Genomic DNA, 18,731 nt, shown 5'->3' with positions numbered 1-18,731 from the left:
TCAATTTGAGGGCCTGAGGCGGAGGGTGGCGGCCGAGCGCCGGAGTCCGCGGAGTCTGGAAGTGCGGCGGCCAGGCGCGCGCGGCAGGCGGCGAGCGGAGCCGGCCGGAGCGGGCCGGGCAGCGGCCGCCGCCGTCCCGGGGGGGACAGGCGCGGGCGGGAGGATGGAGCTGAACTCCCTGCTGATCCTGCTGGAGGCGGCCGAGTACCTGGAGCGCAGGGATCGAGGTAGCGCTCGCGCCCCATTGTGCGCCCGCAGCGGTGGGCGGGCGGCGGGTCCGGGCCGGGCGGGGGCCGCTGACCGCGCCGTGTGTCCGCAGAGGCCGAGCACGGCTACGCTTCGGTGCTGCCCTTCGACGGCGACTTCACCAGGGAGAAAACAAAGGCGGCCAGCCTGGTGCGCAAGGCCCCGAACAACAGGTACCGCCCCCCACGCCCGCCCCCGCCCGGCCCGGCCCGAACCCCCGCCCCCACCCGGAGCGTGGTCCCTGGGCCCGGATTCCCGGCCCGCGGCCCTCAGCACCGCCGCCGCGCGCCCCGGCGGCCAGCCTGGAGGAGGAGGCGCGCAGGCCGCGGCCGCAGCCCCGCCCGGCCGGCCCCGCCCTCGCCGTCGCCATCTTCCTGCGGCCGCGCCTCCCGGGCCGCTCGCGTAAACAGTGCCACGCGTACAGCGCCCGCCGCCGGGGTCCGCTCCCGCGCCCGCTCCCCGCCCCCGAGTTGTTCTGGACTTTTCCAGGCGGTAGAAAAGTTGTCAGCGGGCGCTGGCTGGTGCCCGGTCGGTCTGGGGAAACAGCCTCAGCCAGGGTCCCCAAGGGGCTGCCGGCCCTAACCCCTTTTTTCCGCGGGTGGGTGGGCGGTCTCCTTTCGACTGACTCAGAGCCGAACTGTGCTGCTCGGCGACCTCCCCCAACTCACAGGAGCCTGAACAGAGAAGGCGAGTGGAGGCGCTGTCCTGGGCCACCACTCCTCCCAGGGTGCCCACCGCTCCTGCCCGGCCTCCTGACACAGCGAAACTCCAACCACCAGTGTGGGGGTCGTCTTCTTTAAGATGGAGGCCTTTTAAGGGGGCGGGAGGAGGGGCAGGCTGCACGTCAGGGGCCCCATGAAGTCATTACTCCTGGTGCCAGCTGCGCCCTCCATACCTTGGCCTCGTGTTCAGGCAGCAGAACGCCTGAAGCTGGGGTGCGTACAGGTGCCGCCCCGCGTGGGAAGTGGGGATCCTGGGCCGGGGCTCCCCAGGGATTTCCGTCCTCCTCGCTGCTGTGAGGACCGCGGCACACCTGGCCCTGTCTGGGCCCACCTTGGCCCAGCCCTTCTGTGTGAGCAGGCTGGGAGCTGCGTTTGTAGGGGGCTTCAGAGCCCCAAGGCATGGCGCATTCCTGTGGCCTGCCTGTTCTGGGGAAACAGAAAGGCTGGCTCAGGGAGCCATCTCTGTGGTGTCCTGAGCCAGGTGAGGAATTAGTGAGTCCCCTGCTGCTCTGGCTGGGACCTGTCTCTGAGTCCCAGCCCCTGGTCCCTTATTGGGGACAGTTTGGGGAAGGACAGGAGTGTGACGAGGGGACCATTGCCTCAGGCCTCCTCAGTGAGCCAGCCCGGCCCCTGCTGCTGCTTCTCACCAGACCGAGTCCCCTGACCGGTGGAGAACTCCGGGGCGCGAGCTGGGGCTCCCCCAGCGTGGAGTACCCAGAGCAGACAACCAGCGTCCTGGCCAAGGCTGCCCAAACACTGCCTCTATGCTGAGTGTTTCACACACGCAGCCGGTTCATGTTCACCCCAGGCTCAGAGAGGCGATGTGATTTTTATCTCTATTTATGGCCAAGGAAACTGAGGCAAGGAGAGGTTTAGTTACTTGCCCGCCACTCACCCACCTGTGATGACACCTGTTCTGAGTTGGGGTCCTAGCTGTCCACATTTCTGCTGGGACAGAGACCATGGGGGCACTGTTGAGGGAGGCAGAGGGCTCCCTAACTCTGGTGCATCTCCCCCTGGCTCCTCTGGGCTGAGCCCTGCTCCCCTGGGGCTTGAGGCAGTCCAGGACTGGCGGCTTGGCCCCTCCCTTGATGGGCAGCACTGCCCTGGAGCCTTTCCTCAGCCAGCCCAGACAAGTGGCTGGGCAGAGCAGGGGGCCAGAGGGTCTCTGAGCCCCTGACTTGTCCCCACCTGTGAGGCTTCCATGCTCTGCCAAGGTGAGGGAGGGGACATGGCACAGTGGGGCTGCGGCAACAGGTAGGGAGTGGGGCCAGAGGACAGTGTCAGGGTTGAGGGAGGCGGCAGGGGACTGGGGCCAGCCTGCAGGGGGGTCTATTCTATGGGAAGTGTGCTTGTCTCCTGGGGTCACAGGAGTGCTGGGAACGCACTTGGCCCAGCCTCAGCGGGGATGGGTCCCACCTCTCCTGAGGGATAGAGTGCTCCTGGGACCTATGTGGCGAACATCCCCCTCGATGGGCCCCAAGGGTCTCTGGGTCCAGGAGGAGCTGCAGGAGGGGCCCTGGCTGCTGGAGGAGTGCCCCCTGCCTCCAGGGTGGGGTCCAGTCCCACGCCACCCTTCAAGGGGTAGGCAGGTAGGCTTTTACATTGAAGGGCACCTGCTGACCCTGGTCTCCCTTCTGAGCCAGCAGACTACAGACCCATGTGGCCAGGCTGCGGTTTGGGCTGAGGACAGAGAGCACAGCTCATTCCTGTGGCCTGCCTGTTCTGGGGAGGCAGAAAGGCTGGTGCAGGGGCCCATCTCTGTGAGGCCAGTGAGGAGCATATGGCTGTGGCCTCTACTCGCTCTGGCCGGCCCTGGCTGGCCCTGGCAGTGATTCTTGAGGCTCCTTGTCCAGCCCATGTGACTATCAGGCTCTCCAGGATCCTGAGACCTGGGTCTGGAGGCTCTGCTGAGGCTACACAGGGGGGCCCAGAGCCTGTTGGTGCAGCAGGTGGGAGGGGCAGGCCCTTGGCCTGAGTGGTTGGGACAGGAGATGCCAGATCCCAAGTTCCTGAAGCAGGCAGTGGTCAGCAGAAACTTCAGGAAGAAGCCAGGACCTGAGGGCAGGGAGAGGCCTCAGGGCTGGGTCTGGAGGTGCCCAGAAGTGGTCTGAGCTCTCTGCCTACCTGTGCAGCAGCATCCTGGGAGGCCCGGAAGCCCTGGCTGGCCTGTGGGGTCCTGCCTGGACTGGGAAGGTGGTCTGGAGCTGGGAGCGAGGTCCCCCTGCCTCGTTGTCCTCCAGGGCAGATGCTGTGGCACCTGCTGTGGTGCTTGGAGCTGTGTGCCCGTGTCTGAATGGGCAAGACAGATGAGCAGCAGGTGCGGCCACTGTCCCCAGAGAGGCCTCCAGGGCGGCCCATCCTGCTAGCACACAGTCCCCGAGGGAAGTGGAAGGGCTGGCGTCAGTGTCCCCCTGTGCCCACTGGCCTGGGAAGCATCCGCATCTCAGAAGCCCCCTCATGGGCTGACCTGCCTGACACTGCTGTGTCCCTGGTCCCCATTGGTAAAGTGGGCTGTGGTCACGCAGGTGTGTGAGCCCAACAGAGTGGTGGTGTCAGGACAGGACCACCCGTGTCCTGAGGGCCAGGTCTCTGGGCTCCATCTCCACCTGCTGTTTGTCCCAGGTACTAGGCTGCTTTGGCTCCAAGGACACAGCTGGCCTCAGGAATTGGGGAGCAGGGAAGGCAAGTAGTTAGTAGGGGTCAGTGCCAGGACCTGCTGCTGCTCCCTGGGCCTCCCCCACCCCTCTGGAAGGAGGCCTGGGTCCTCCTCTCAGCCAGATTCCCCACAGGCCTTGCTAGGTGGGCTTGTGGCCCTGGGCGCCCTGGACCTGCCTGCATCTCTGGGCCTCCCTGTGAGCAGACCTGGCCCCTGTTGCTGCTTCTCACCAAACCAAGTCCCTGACCCATGGAGAACTCCCGGGCATGAGCTGGGGCTCCCCCAGCATGGAGTACCCAAAGCTGACAACCAGTGTCCACCCTCAGCATGTGGTTCCCCCAACCCTGGGTGGGCAGCTGTCCCAGCCCTCACTGTTCTGGTCCATTCCGGAACCCAGACACAGCCAGCCACTGTCTGCAGGTCCTGGCCCCTGAGGAGGGCGCTGTTCTCTGTGCCCTGGTGGTCACGCAGCAGAGTGAGCTCTGTCTTTCTGTCTCCCTAAACAGGTCTTCACACAACGAGCTAGAAAAGCACAGGTAAGTGATACCCCCAGCCCCCAACGTGAGCCCAGCACCTGGCCCACCCTTCTACTGAGGGTATGTGGTGCGCTGAGCCCGCCCTTGTCCCGGGCATGGCCAAGTGTGCTGCTAGGGTGTGTCCTTGTCTTGGGAAGGGTCAAGCTTGGAGGAGGAGGCTGAGGTCTGTTTCAGGCACTCTGTGCTGGAGGCAGGAGATGGCGGGGGGCCCAGGCCCTGCTTTCCGGAGCTCATCCAAGTGGGAGTCAGAGACCTGGAGCAGGGCCCCTTGTGCTATGCGACAGTCAGGGCCCTTAGCTTTCAGAACAGTGGTCTCCAATCAGGAGGGTTCGGCTATCTGCCCTGTGCATTCTGGGGTCTGCCTTCCAAGGAGCCGTGCTACAGGCTTGTCCGAGGGGCAGATGGAGAGCAGCCAGTCCCTGGCCGTGTGGGAAGCTCTGGCCCAGGGCAGGATTCAGGTGAGCCCTCGAGTAAAGCTGCGGGGGTATTTGTTCCCCCTGGTGACAGCCGGAGGCAGCTAGGGCTGCAGGCCCAGCTCTGCTGGTGGGGACGAGTTGCAGGTGAGCTCAGGGGCCTAGGGGCTGGCAGCGGGAGCCCTGGGTGAGTACAGAGGCAGCCCTAGAGGCAGGAGCCCCCATGCTAGGACGAGGAAGGTTCCCCTGAAGGATGCTGGGCCATCGCTCCCTCCTGACTTGTGATCCCATCTGTGAAATGGGTCAGCTCTTCCCTTCCTGGTGGGGCAGGTCTGCGTGCTGGCTAAGCCCCCCCACAGTTCCCTCTAGAAAAATTTGGTGCTCAGCCAGGTCTCCGCCTCCCCCCCATGTCTACCCCCACAGCAGCGCCAACTTCCGTTCCCCTGGGATTCGGGCTGCTGGCTGGGGCGGGCAGCTGGGCAGGGACAGAACGCAGTGTTCTCTGAGGAACTGCACTTCCTGGACAGGTCATGTGTGTTTGGGGGGTTCCCTAGAGGCCACAGAGGTGGGGGCAGGTACAGGGCCCAAGAGAACCAGGGAGGCCTGGAGTTGTTCCCAGGCCTAAGGAGACCAGCCTAGCCTTGACCAGGACCCAGGAGCTGGGGCAGGCACGTGGGGGTGTTCAGGGAAGGCTTCCTGGAGGCAGTCCCTGGGAGGACAGCTTCCCAATGGGGACAGACTGAGGGGCAGTGACATTGGGGGAGGATGGGTGGCAAGGATGTGGCAGCCGTTGGGGAGGACAGGGGACCCCTGCAGCTGCCGTTTGACCTGGCTTTGCCCTCTGCTCTCTTTCCAGAGGCTGCATTTAGTCAGGGCCTCATGGAGCCTTCTTGAGACACAGAGGAGGGATGGGTGGGCAGCCAGGGTGTCTCTGTGGACTCCCCCACCCCAGTGCAGGGGGTTTCTGTCTCCGGCTGGCCAAGAGGCAGATGTGGACAGCCCCAGCCCACTCACAGGCCTGGGGCCCTGGATCACAGCCTACCTGATGCCAGCTGCTCTTGGCTGCAGGAAGGGCTGCGTGCTGTCTTGAGGAAGGAAGGAAGCCCCTGGCTGGGCCACCCAGCCATCCCCGGGAGGCAGGCCCTGGACATTGCTTTGCCCGGAGGTGTCCTCTTACTGGGGACTGGGCAGGGCCTATGGGACTTCCCCTTGTGGGTGCTCTGAGCCAAGCCTGCCCAGCCCTTCTCCTCCCTTTGTAGAGAGGCAGCTTCAGCAGGTCTGAGGCTGGTGCATCGTTGCCGACCCCAGGGTCCTGGGGACTGTGGAGGCCTCACCTTCTTGGCTGCTGACCTCACTGGCTCTACTCCAGGCTATGGTCTTAGTGTGTTTTGGGGGAAGGTCCCAGCCTTCTCTCCTGGCCCTTGACAGCCCCTGGATGGCAGAGCCCATCCCAAAGGCCAGTCCAGAGTCCTCAGCTGAGTCCCTGCCCCACATTCCCCCAAGCATGTGCAGGTTTTGGAGGTCCCCAGGAGCCCCCTGCAGCCCAGCCTCATGTGCTGATGCAGCCTCACACGGCCTTCACGTACCTCGGGAGATTCTGTCGGCAACATCTAGAAAATGCAGGCAGAGGGAGTGGGAGGCACGTGTGCTCCTGAGCCACCCCTAGTTCCCCGTCAGCCGCAGCCAGGTTCTCTGGTTGGCTGGGACGCTGGCGTGGAGCCATGCCCTCTCGGTGCCCTGGGTCCCCCTCTGGGTTTGGGGTTTTTGGGGAAGCTGGAAAGTGCTGCGTCAGAGGTGGGGCTGCTGTTGATACCAGCCCAGCGCACTAGTCCTGCAGGCGGGTTCTGCCTCCTGAATCCACACAGGGTTCCTTCAGGAAGTGGGGGTTTTAAAAGCCCTTTGGATGCCCAGGGACAGCCGTGGGGTGCTGGCAGGGGGCCCGGGGCACTGCAGGGGCTTCAGGAGGGGAGGGCCCAGTGGGAGCCCAGTGCAGCCCTGGGCCAAGGGGCTTCCTGGCTCGGAGGGGTGGGTGGGGATCTTCCTGGGGTCCCACAACCAGCCACTGGTAGAGTTGGCTCCAGGCCACTGGCACTGCTCAGGGCAGGAATTTCTGTGGCCTCCAGCCCTGGTGCCTGCCCTCCTGGGCCAGGTGGACCTGTTACTGGCTTGGACAGTGCGTGTGTGTGGTCAGATGGCTTCTGTTTGTCTCTCAAGAAAGGTGTTCCGTGATTTCTAAAGCGGTCTGTTCACGGACCTCCCCTGCACCCCACCCCAGAGACTGCATCCCAGGCACTCGGAGGCTGAGCCACATCCTCCTCTGCTCCCCACGGGCACTAACATTGCCGATGAGACTTGGATAAGGAGGGGACCTTGTTCTCCATTTCCTCACTTGGTCTTTCACCTGACACCACGTACGTAAGTCCTGTCCACCTGCGTCAGGGCACACTCCTCTACCTGCTCATCCCCGATGACTGCACAGGACACTTGGCTGTGCCACCAGCGTTCTTAGTGATGATCCTCTGGTTAACACAGGGACTTCCGGACAGTCCTGCGATGTGCCTTGGTGAGCACAGACCTTTGCGGATCCGAGGGGATAGTTTTGTAGGACCAAGGCCCTAAAAGTAGAGATGCTGGTTGGCGGTCAGTGATAACTGTGCCAATGGCCCTTCAGACCTGTGTCCCCTTTTGCTCTCCCACCAGCAAACCATCAATGATCCCTCGAGTTGGCTGGCGCAGGAGCCATCCCTTCTCACGTCAGCCCGTCGGAGGGTGCCAGTCGTACCTCCTTGTTTGCGTGTGCATTTCCTGGCTCTGGTGAGATGGAGCCGGGCATTAGGTTAGGTTGGCCCTCGTGTCCTGCAGCCTGTTTGTGTCCTCCGCCCGTTGTGACGTCGAGGCATTCTGCTTTTAATTTTTGATGTGTATGAGCTCAAAATACCACGAATACTAACCATTTGTCTTTTATATGTATTGCAAAGATTTTTCTATTTGTTATTTGTCTGTTAGCTGTGTTTTTCTTTCTTGTGCAAACGTGTCTTTCTCTGATTGTTACAGCAATGTGTGTGTGTGTGTTTTTTTTAGCATAGAAAACCTGAAAAATACAGAAAAGTACAAAGCTAAAGAAATAAAATTGCCAGGCGCATCGCCTGGAGACGCACACTCCCTGTGCCTCGTTTTGTTCTGTCGTCTCTCGTGTGCGTCTGCTCTTTTATTTTTTAAACAAAATTGGGTCACTTGTCACCTGTGTGGTTCCGTATTCTAATTTTTTCACTTAACATTCATGATGTGCACGTGTAACACACTAAAATGATAATGAGGTGTTTTGGGGTGGTGGAATTTGGGGGTACTTTTAATTTTTTTTCCTTTTAGAGTTGATTTGCATTTTTAAATTGTTCTGCAGAGGTCATGTAGTGCTGATGTAATTACGTGGTGGGTTGGAAAGCCATTTGCTAGAGTGGACCAGGAAAGGAGGCCCTTGGCAACGCCCCCACTTGCAGACCTGGTCCAAGTGGTGGCCGCAGTACGTTGGCAACGTGCCTCGGGAAAGGGCCCCTCCTTTAGCAGAGAGAGCACCCTTTGGCCTCTTGCCTGCACAGTTCCTGGGTTGGGGGGTGGCAGGGCTCTCGCTCCTGTTGGAGGTGGGGAGGCTGAGCTTCCAGCAACTGGGGTAGTCATGTAGTGGCAGCCTGGGACCCCTTTCCCTGCACCCGTGCACGGGAGGCAGCGTGGGAGATGCTGAGGATCTTGGCCCCATTCAGGCCGCCTCCAGGCAGACCTCCCGACTGGTGCAGCTGTTAACCGCTGCACCCAGCAGCTGCCTCCTTCTTCAGTCTCCTCCTCTGTCCAAAGGAAATGGCTGTCCCTGCCCACGTTACTCCCAGGGGGACAAGATTTGCTGGGCTTGGGAACGGCAGGAGCAGACATGCCAGGGCTGGGGTGCTCAGTGTTGGCACCATGTGGGGGAAGTCACGTGTGTAAGCATCAGCTGTGGCAGGGCAGTTGGGCGGCAGGTTTTCAAAAGATTCAGAAAGTATTCCTACCCCTTGACCTGCTCATTCCGCTCGTAAGGATTTACCCAAAGCAAAGTGTCCTATATTTGGAAGCAGACTCTGTGGCCTGCACGGGATGGGTGAGTCTGTGGTTGAACATGGCAGTGACAAAACCTCCTGGTGCCTTGCACTGCTAGGCAGGTGCATGTGGGCATGGCCAGGGTCCCAGGCCTCTGGGTGTGCTGGACTCCCCGCACCCCGTGAGCTCCACCATCCTCCCCCGCAGACAAGCAGGCCAGCCGGGAAGGCGGTGTTTCCGCAGGGGCAGGCCTAGGATGAAGCCAGGGCCCCTCTCCCGAGGTGCCCGATGAATGTGTTCTGGAGTATTGTAGCGTGTGAGCAGGTGCTCTTGAGTGTGAACAAGCAAACACCACTGGGTGTCACGGCTCCAGTTCTGTGAAAAGTGGATCCGTCTGTGGGTACAGGGACAGACTCTGGAATGAGGCGGCTTGCAAGGGGATATGAAACTTGGGTTGGAAGGGCCTGGTCCCTGGCCCTCCCTTGACCTAGGCTGCTCATGTTTCCATGGTCACAAAAGTGACAGAGAGCACATTGTGCACGATGAGGTGGAGAGACATAAATCTTGTCTGGGTCTCTCCAGATCTCTGGGTGCAACCTGAACAGTACCCGTTGCCTTACCCCACCCTGCCGTGCATGAGGACTCCAGGGCAGGGATGGGGGATGGGGGATGGCAGGGGGGCGAGCTGGGGCTCCTGGGCAGTGCCTGGTGGTGACGCACTGAGACTCTGCAGGCCATGGTGAGCTGGGCGTTTCTGCCGGGTGTCTGGGGGCTGTGGGTGTTGGGCTGCTCCTGGGGTGGGGGGAGTTCCCAGCTAGGCCAGGAGGGGATCCTCAGAGAGGGACCCTCAGCACATCTGCAGCAGTGGATGGTGAGGATGGGTCTGTGCAGGGCCCTGCAAACTGCCTCCTGCCCTCCCCCAGACCTCTCACCCCATGGGCTTTGCCACCCCAGCCTGATGGTTCTGTCTCTGGCGCTTTCAGACGAGCCAAACTCAGGCTGTACCTGGAACAGCTCAAGCAACTGGTGCCCCTGGGCCCTGACAGCACCCGCCACACCACGCTGAGCCTCCTGAAGCGGGCCAAGGTGCATATCAAGGTGAGTGGGCCTTGCGCTCCACCCTGCCCTGTCCGGCTGCCTCGGTGTCCCTGCATGCCCTGGGGGTGTGCTCACAGGGGACCCTGGGCAGCCCCTGGATCAGAGGGCCTGAAGGTGGGTGGGGAGCCATCTGGCGGGTGTGTGTCGGGGGCCTGGTGGTTTTTGCCAGGGTGGAGGAGCAGCAACAGAAGCTGCCAAGGGGTCGAGGTAGTTCTGTGGCTTGTGCTGTGTTTGTTGGGTGCTGATGGCATAAGAAGTCGCAGTGCAGCATAGGTTGGGGTGGAAAAGAGGAGTTCGGGGGACAGATAGCTCTCTGGGGCCCTGGGCTGTGAAGAGGCAGCTGCTAGAAGGAGAGAGTGGGCCAGGAAGGAGAGAAGAGGCCAGGAGGGGCAGGGTTTCCTGGGTGCCATCAGAAGGCAGACTAAAAGTAGCCTGGTGGGGGTGCCAGGGTGGAGGTTGGGGCAGTGGGGGCTGGCAGGAGGTCTGGGCTGAGGGAGACATTCCCTGGGGCAGCCCCCAAAGGACTTTTGACAGCCCTGTTGGTTTGGGGGCCTTGTGACATTTGGGCCAACCAGGGCAAGTCTCCATCTGCTCTGAGGGCCTCTGCCTGCATAGGCATGGCCACCTCCAGGCTGGGGTGGCAGGAGCTTTGAGAGGGGCACAACCAGAGCCCTGGGGGCCCTCACAGAGCAAGCAGCGTCTCAGTGGGGCCCACAGGAAGGTTTAGAGAGGGCAGGGCGCAGGTGTTGCAGAGATAGGCATGGCACAAGCCACAGCCCTGCGGGGGGCAGGCAGGGCTGGGAGTGTGTGAGGAGACGCGCTGGAAGCAGGACTGTCCTGGAGAAGGTGCCAGCCAAAGATCGGGTAGCGCTGACCCAGGGTGTCATGGCCATACATGGCTCAGCTTGACCAAGGCTGCCTGGTGGCTGCGAGTATTAGAGCTGGGCCATAGATGGAAACCATAGGGCTGGGAGGTGGCATCTGACTGTGACCGCCTGGCTGGGACAGGGAGGGATCCACCTCAGGCTGTGGGGCCAGTAGAGACGGCACCCTGTGGCCCATAGCCTGGCTAGGTCTGGTCAAGGAGAGGGAACCTCCCCGGCCCAGGCCTGGGTGCCCCGGTTCCTGGCCAGGGGGAAATGGGGAGTCCCCTTCCCGCTGTGGGCTCACAGCCCCCCCTGCCCGCAGAAACTGGAGGAGCAGGACCGCCGGGCACTGAGCATCAAGGAGCAGCTGCAGCAGGAGCATCGCTTCCTGAAGCGGCGCCTGGAGCAGCTGTCGGTGCAGAGCGTGGAGCGCGTGCGCACAGATAGCACAGGCTCCGCCGTCTCCACGGACGACTCAGAGCAAGGTGGGGCGTGGGGCAGCCTCACCTGGGCCTCCAGGCACTCAGTGGCGCAGCTCCCTGGGTGGAGAGAAGGCGCCTGGGGCTGGGGTTGGGGAGAACTCTCCCAGCTCCCTGCTGCACTGGGGTGTGTGTTTGTCACCGTCTAAGCGCAGAAGGGACTGGACAGGGAGGGTGGGATGCAGAGGCCGCATGGCCCGCTGAGGACTGGTGCTTCTGAGGCTGGGTCCTTAGCCAGAGCCCCCCTGGCGTCTGCTGCCCCAAGGCCCAGACAGCGCCGTCTGCACTTCTGCTCCTTTGCCCAGAGCTTCTGCTTCCAGAAAAGGGAGAAATGGGCTGGCACCCTTAGAGTGGCCTGACCCCATCCCCGCTCTGTTCTTCCCAGAAGTGGACATAGAGGGCATGGAATTTGGCCCTGGTGAGCTGGACAGTGTTGGCAGCAGCAGTGACGCGGACGACCACTACAGCCTGCAGAGTGGCAGCGGCGGCGACAGTGGCTTCGGGCCCCACTGCCGGCGGCTGGGCCGCCCCGCCCTCTCGTAGGCCCGTGCCCTCTGCTCCTTGGCCTGCCTGCCCGCCAGCCACGCGTGTCAGCCCTCCAGTTCTCCTTCGGTTGACGCCAGCCTCTCCACAGGCCCACTGCTGTGCCATTCTGGAAGCTCCCGCTGCCGCCTGGGCCGCCTGGCACTGCCCGCTTGCTGGTCAGGGCCTGCCTGAGCTGCCCGCCCCTCTCAGCTGGGCAGAGTCCCCTGCAAGGAGGCAGGGCCCAGCTTCCACAGTCCGGAGCCCTGGTCAGCGTAGCCGCCCACGGTCTGTTCTCAGATTCCTAATCATTCCAGAAGTATTAAATATCATTGCTGCAAACCTCGGCAGGTGCCGTGTGAGGGGCTTAATGACCACCACAGGGAGCTCAGACCCCAACCCTGGATCCCAGGAGAAAGGAGTGGACCGAGGAAGGAAGGAAGGCAAGGCTGTCTGTCCATCCGTCCGTCTGTCCACCTACCTGTCAGTTCCACATAGGCTCCTGGCGTGGACAAGGGATCTGTGAAGGGCGGGACCTGGGTGAGCACCTGGGGCAGGTGGGTGGTCAAGGTCCTTCCCACGTCGCAGTTGTCAGAACCTAGGGCTGGGCTCTCGGGGCAGGCCAGGCCAGCCCAGCCCACACCGAGCTGGGCAGTGTCTGCTCTGGTAGGACTGTCAGACGCACACACGCACGCACCTAGGTACACGCACTCATGTACATGCTCACACACGCAGACACACCTGGGCACTCCGAGGTCACCTGTTCTGGGGATGATGGCCTTCAGGGGTCACCTGGCAAACATCAGCCCCTGGGCTGTGCCTGGTTCCCCCTCCAGCTCCCGCTCACCCACGCCCACCCATCCTGCCTGCCTGTCTGCATAGGAGAGGGGCATCTCTTCCTGGCTAGGGTTGGGGTGAGCTGGAGGCTGGTAAAAGTTGCAGCCACTGGGTCCTCGGGGGCTTACTCATCTCCCTTTTTTAAACGAAAAGCAAAAAAGTAAAATGCTGCACTGCCCAGCAGCCCAGTTAGGGCTCCGGGAGCCACCTTAGGAAAGGGCTCTTCATGAGCTCTGCTGCGGCAGCCTCAGCTGGCAGAGAGGCTTTCCCAAAAAAAAACAAAACAACCATTTTTTAAAAAAAGAAAGCCTAAAGACTCTCGGCCAAGGGACGTCCGTGTGTGCCGCCTCTGTTTCCTGTACCAGATTTTTGTACTCTATTTTCCTAGCCATTGTTGTGTCCTTGTTTGCTGAGGGGTGGGAGCCACCCAGCGTCTCAGGGACCTGTCCCTCTGTCATGTTGTCAAAGTGTGCCTTGTGTCTTGTGTCTGGCCTTGCCCTTCCCACCAGCATGTCTCTCGTGGCTCAGGGTGCCCCAGGCCTGCCCAGCTAGTGCTGTCCTCTCATCTCCTGTGGGCAGCCCCTCCCAGCAGCCAGGGCTTCCTGGGGGCGATGCAGCCAGGCCCCTGTGGGTGGCACGGAGGGGCCTAGTATTGTCCTCCCCAGCAGCTGGCAGGGGCCTACTTGCTCACTAGAGAGGTGGATTCTCACCTGTCACCTGACTCGAGCCCCCTGCTTCCTGGCCTAAGTGAGGGCTCCAGGTTTCAGACACTGGCAGCCAATGAAGACTGCTCACTGGGTGGTGCAGGCCTGGCACCAGGAGGCTTGCACCCGCCTTTCCTTCTGACGTCCTCTGTCCTTGGGGCTGGCCCACAGCAGTGTCTGCCGTGCCTCTGGTGCATCTCTAGCCAGTTTCCATATCATGGGGAAAATTTGTGTCTATTTCCAGTCATAGGCATAGATGCCCCAGGGTGGGGGGCCCTTTGTGGTGGAAAAGGGTCCCTGGAAACAACTCTGGTACAGAACCTGCCCTGCAGGCCATAGGGGGTGTGGTGCCTGGAGCTGAGGGGCATCCGAACGCGTTGTGGGTGGTTGTGAGGAGGCCTGTCTGCATCTCCTTCCGGCCCCACTGGGGGCCAGGGGCACCCAGAAAGGAGCTTCCCCTGCCTGCCTGATTCTGTCCCCCCGAGGCTTCATTTCAAACACTGCGGCACCTCTGAGCAAGGCGGGCCGTGTGTAAAACCTTGCTTCCCCAGCCAGCACTCCAGGGCCCTGAGGTGGTCGTGTCCCTGCCCTCAATTCTTGAAGCACCAGCTCCCTGCCCCACCCTCCAGTGCCTGGGGCAGCCAGGGGGCTTCTGCTCTCATCTCTGACCAGCAGAATCCACCCAGGGACCAGTGGTGGCCCCTCAGCCGACCCTCCCAGCAGCTCAGCCTGTGGCTCTTGAGGCCGTGGTTCCCACGTGGACTGGGAGGCAGTCTCATAGCCACCCAGGGTGCTGTTCAGCTGCCCCTCCCTGCCACCAGCAGGTGGGTGAAGGGTGGCCCACTGGGTGGGGGCTAGTCGTAGGAGTCACCATATGCTCAAACCTCCCACTGCTCCCTGCCAGGGGCCCAGGCTGCCATCACTGGAGGCTGCAGGGACCAAGAGGCCATCACTGTGTCTATAGAGAGCAGACAGGAGCAGAACAGCGCCGGGGGCTCCTGAGCCTCTGCGTGTGCCCTCCCAGCCCACACCGGTGCTCTCGGCCACTGAGCACCCAGACTCAGGGTTGGGTTCCCCAGACTTACTGGAAGGCAGCTCCCGCATACCAGGATAACCCCCGCAAACCACATAGCAGACCCCCGCCATCCTCGCAGAGGGGAAAAGGCTGCAGCAAGGCTTTGCCTTTGCAGACCCCATCTTAGTGGCGCAGTGCTTGGGCCTGTGTTCCCCGGGTGGTGGAGCCCTGTACTGGTCTGTGGCCCTGGGGGCCCCACTCTGCTGTCTGCCCCAGCCCATGCCGTCTGCTGGGCAAGGCAGGCTCTCCCGTGCCCTGCCTCCCTCTGTCAGGGAACCTGGGACCCCTCTCCCCACTGCCTGCACAGAGGACCCTGACCCTGGGCCAGCATTGTGGCCCCAGGTCCATGTTGGGCACTAGGGCAGGTTCCGTGCCAGAGTCAGGGGCCACACAAGGGCCTGGTGCCGGTGAGGGAGGTGTGCGCTAGAGGGGAAAGGGGCCCCCGCCCACCTGTCCACCGTGTGGGCCATGCTGTGTCCTTATGTCATTGTAATATAAATACAGATTTTTATATCTCACTCTATTGGCTCCGGCTCTTTCTGTGATTGTCACTGTCACCATGCTTTGCGTCCTGCCCTCGGCCTCGAAGCAGAGAGCCTGGCCCAGTGGCACCACATTGTGTGGCCCTTGGGCCGTGGCCCTCGTTGCCCTACCACAGCCTCTTTTCTGGGAGGCCTGACGGAGCACGTTACCCCCTGCTGCCAACCCCACCGGGCCCACCATCACAGCTGCCTCCCTGGATGCTGTGGCACCTGGAGCTGGGTGAAGGCGGGTTTGAGGCGGGTGCCCCCCCAGGCCTGTTGGCCAACTGGATGCTCTTGTTGCTCTTGTCCCAGAGGCACTGGGACTTTGCCTCTGGCTCTTGTGCTGGGGCCCTGCTGGCCGAGGACAGCCCACCCCTTGGGGTGCTCCATGCCAGCCAAGAACCCTCTGCATAGAGGCTGTTAGCTCTCAGAGCTGCACTGTGAGAATCCTCCTGCACCTGTTCCCAGAACTACCTGGGTATGGCTTCTGCTTCCTGTCATGGGGAACTGCCGTGCTGAGGTGAAGTGAGATGGCATGGCCAGCCATCCCCTTGTGCCGGTGGTGACCGTGGAGACACAGGCTCCTGTCGTGCCCATCATGGGGTGGTTGTGAGGTGATGAGACATCGCACAGTGGGGAGAAGAGGTCTTGCTCTCAACTAAGCAAGCCGGGCTGGCTGCCTGCTCCCCCACAGGGAGGCCTTTTGGAGGGAACGCCCCTGGAAGCAGAGACCTCTGATCTGCCGGGCCAGGGTTGGGGCGGTGTGGGCCCAGCTACCCTGGTGCAGAGGGAGGAGTCCTGGGGGGCCCAGCAATGGGCAGCTGAGAGGACATGCCTGCCTTGAGTGCTGGAGAATTGATGGAGCTGGGTGGTCACACGGGGGCTCCTGAGTGTGGAGTTGCCACACTGTGCACATGGCAGCTATGCATTGGAGATGGCCCAGTGGGACCCGCCAGCAGGTTGTGGGATGGCCATGGAGGGTACCTGCCGGGGCCCTCGGAGGAATCTGAGCTCCCCCAACCCCCAGCAGCACAGTCTAGATCGTTGAACCTGTGTGCGCCCCAGGAACCCTCGAGGCCATTAGTGGGGGCACCCCAGGAAAGAAAGCAGTTCCTCCTGGGAATGTGGCTGGGGCCTCAGAGCCACCAGGATTTGGTCATTCATGTAAATGTGGACATTTAAATCCCAAATATGATTTGGGATCACCACTACCATTTTCTATCAAGGGCATGCAGGTGCCAGGGGCTGTGCCCAGTTCATGTATGATTGGTACCTGGTATCATCATGCTGGGCCCTTCTCACAGGTGGCACACTGAGATGTGGAGACGCACCCCTCCCCTGCTCACCAGGCTGGAGGGTGGGATACCTGGGACAGGATCTCTGTCCTTTGGGAAGCCCTTGATTCTCCCAGCAGAGTCCATCTCTGTTTTCCATCTTTGTGCTTGTTGGGTTACAGCAAGTCCCTCTCCAAGTAGGACATCTGCATTACAGCAAGTCCCCCTACAAGTGGGACACCTGCCTGCAGCCTCCCACCCACCCTCTTCTTGGCAGCCTGAATCACCTCAAAGGTCTCCTTGCTCACCTCCCTAAAGTCCTCCTCTGGGTCCCCATGGCCTCCGGATTAAACCCAAACACGGCCATTTGTCCTTCAGCTCAATTCAGCCCACCCCTGCACTGACTTTAGCCCCCACTCCCACCTGCTCCTTGCATTCACCAGCTCAGGCACAACCTCCTCTGGGAAGTGGGCCCTGAGCCCCCTATATCCCTTCCCACCATATTTTTGCTGAGATTATGGCCACCCAAATTAGGCGCTGGAATCATCTGGGCTAATTGCCACAGGACCTTCTCACTCCTTCCTCCTTTCCTAGTCCCTGGCCACGTCAGCCGCGTGCACTCCAGTCTCATGGGGATCTTTCTAGAATGTAAACGGTTATGCCACTGACGTGCTGAGCCTCAGGGGCTCACGACTCCTCCTCCTGTCCTGAGGCCCTTTCTGACACCCCACCAGTCCCAGTCTCTGCTGCCAGCCCTTGTGGTCCCCGTTCCTCCCCACTTCAAAGGCCCTCTCCACATGGCCACCTTGGTGAATGAACTCTGTCACCTCCTTTGGGCTTGTGCTGACCCAAACCTGCTCCTGAGTTTGGGGACTGAGTTCTCACTCTGTCACATGAATGTCAACAGGATGGAAAACAAACTCTTTCCCAACCCTATGGTCTTCTACTTTCTTCTTAATAGAAAGGATTAGTAGGAAGAATAGGAAGAAATGCCACTCCCTGCTCAGCTGGAAACCCCAGAGTCTCCCGGACCCAGGCTAGTCATCAGGCCCCAGGCTCTGCCAGCTCCTGCAGCTCTCTCTGTCCAGCTCTCTCCTCCTCTCCTACGTGCTGCAAGAGTGGTCCTGTATCTTGTGTCTTACCACCTTTTGTCATTTTTGGTCTTGCAGAATTAGGCTTCTAACACACATCTGAGAATTCACTCTCCTGATTGAAAACACCCCCCATTTCTCCATTGCTTGCAGAATAGAGTCCCACAAAATTCATGGAAAACTACATCTAAAACAAATAATCTTTAGCATCTGACTGTTACTTCTAAAGTTTAAAAATAGTCTGAAAAGATATTGTCCAAAACCTAAAATATTTTTAAATAATAATAGGAGAAAATCGCTTCCACAGGAAGGAGAAAAAGCAAACAGCAAAAACACTTGATCTTCACAGCTCTGTCTTTAGGTCTGTTTAGTCCATCATATTCTCATGGGCTTTCTCAGGGAGGATTAATTCCTGGGTTCCATTTATCTTTTGACCCTACTAAAACCCCAAATAATTTTGACTGCTGAAAAGAAAGCTTACCCTGGAAATAAGTGTAACATACTTGCTTTCTTAAATTCCCAAGGCAAGTTGAAGAAAACTTTCCATGTCTGTATAGTTAAACCTATTGTATTTGTCATTTGTACTCCAGGGGCTGATACTGTTGTAATTTTTACTTAATGTTTTTATGGCTTTTATGGTCTCGTAAGCACCTTTCCAACAAATAACTATGGTCAGCAATTCAAAATCAGATGGAGAATTAATTTGTGGCCCAAGAAACCACCCAGGAGCCGCTAGGAAAGTGGGTTTCTAGAACGGCCTCCAGGGCTCTGGAGTGCACCCCTCCTGCCCTCCAGGGATCTCTTTCTATAAAGGAGCCCCTTGTCTTTCTGCCATCTTTAATGCTGTCTCCTCAGAGTTCCTCCTTGCAGTCTATAAATATCCCCAAGTTCCTCTCATTTTCAAACAAAACAAAATAAAAAATCCTCCCCTCAGCCCTGCATTCCCACCCCCTCAGCTTGTGTCATTTTGCATGCTCTCTCTCCTATCTCTTGTCTCTCTCTCTGTCTCTCTCTCTGTCTCTCTGTCTTTGTCTCTGTCTCTTTGTGTCTGTCTCTGTCTCTGTTTTTCTGTCTCTCTCTGTGTCTCTCTCTGTCTCTCTGTGTCTCTGTCTCTGTGTTTCTGTCTCTGTGTCTCTCTGTGTCTCTGTCTTTGTCTCTCTGTCTCTGTGTCTGTCTCTCTGTCTCTGTCTCTCTGTGTCTCTGTCTCTCTGTCTCTGTCTCTCTGTGTCTCTCTGTATCTCTCTCTCTCTGTCTCTCTCTCTCTTTCTCTCTGTCACGCTCCTCCCACTCAGTCTTTGCCTCATCAGCAACATTTCTGGAAGGCGTTGCCTGCGCAGCTCCCACTTCCTTCTGTCCAAACTGGCTCAACTCTGTCTCCTGATGCACACCCCCGACCTGCAACCCTGGGCTGCAGGGGTCCTCCCACCAGGCCTCCCTGGTTTCCCTGCCTGCAGATTGGGCACCACTCTGTGAATTTTTTCCCATCATGTTTGTTTTTCAGATCATTTTAGGCCTCATTGACTTTTAAAAGAGGAGGATAAAAACGTAAACAAGTGAAGAATGAATAGGAAAATCTTTGACTCGATCAGATTACAATATTTGCCTTAGAACATTCTT

The 18,731-nt window shown here is 60.0% G+C and overlaps 1 protein-coding gene across 2 annotated transcripts; it reads left to right on the top strand.

The window, feature by feature from the left end:
* On the top strand, positions 1 to 14,743 carry MXD4 (MAX dimerization protein 4). Of its 2 annotated transcripts, XR_004054001.1 has the most exons (7): positions 1 to 227; positions 320 to 419; positions 4,134 to 4,163; positions 9,628 to 9,742; positions 10,931 to 11,093; positions 11,473 to 13,974; positions 14,055 to 14,743. XR_004054001.1 is itself a non-coding variant. In XM_030919789.1 (6 exons), the coding sequence occupies exons 1-6, from the start codon at positions 164 to 166 to the stop codon at positions 11,628 to 11,630; spliced, it is 630 nt and encodes a 209-aa protein (XP_030775649.1). In that variant the 5' UTR covers positions 1 to 163; the 3' UTR covers positions 11,631 to 14,743. The 2 variants fall into 2 exon arrangements, 1 of the variants encoding a protein (XP_030775649.1); XM_030919789.1 differs by having other exon boundaries at positions 11,473 to 14,743.
* Positions 14,744 to 18,731: the final 3,988 nt, after the last annotated feature.

Source organism: Rhinopithecus roxellana, chromosome 2 (assembly GCF_007565055.1).
Source record: "Rhinopithecus roxellana isolate Shanxi Qingling chromosome 2, ASM756505v1, whole genome shotgun sequence".
NCBI lineage: Eukaryota > Metazoa > Chordata > Mammalia > Primates > Cercopithecidae > Rhinopithecus > Rhinopithecus roxellana.
Note: the sequence above shows the minus strand (reverse complement) of the source record. Positions and strands in the feature narration are given on the sequence as shown.

Bases quoted from the DNA above. Each gene is read 5' to 3' on its own strand.
- MXD4 (XM_030919789.1), top strand. From the start codon at position 164: ATGGAGCTGAACTCCCTGCTGATCCTGCTGGAGGCGGCCGAGTACCTG. The intron at 228-319 runs GTAGCGCTCGCG...GTGTGTCCGCAG, and splicing joins CCTGGAGCGCAGGGATCGAG to AGGCCGAGCACGGCTACGCT. The intron at 420-4,133 runs GTACCGCCCCCC...CTCCCTAAACAG, and splicing joins CGCAAGGCCCCGAACAACAG to GTCTTCACACAACGAGCTAG.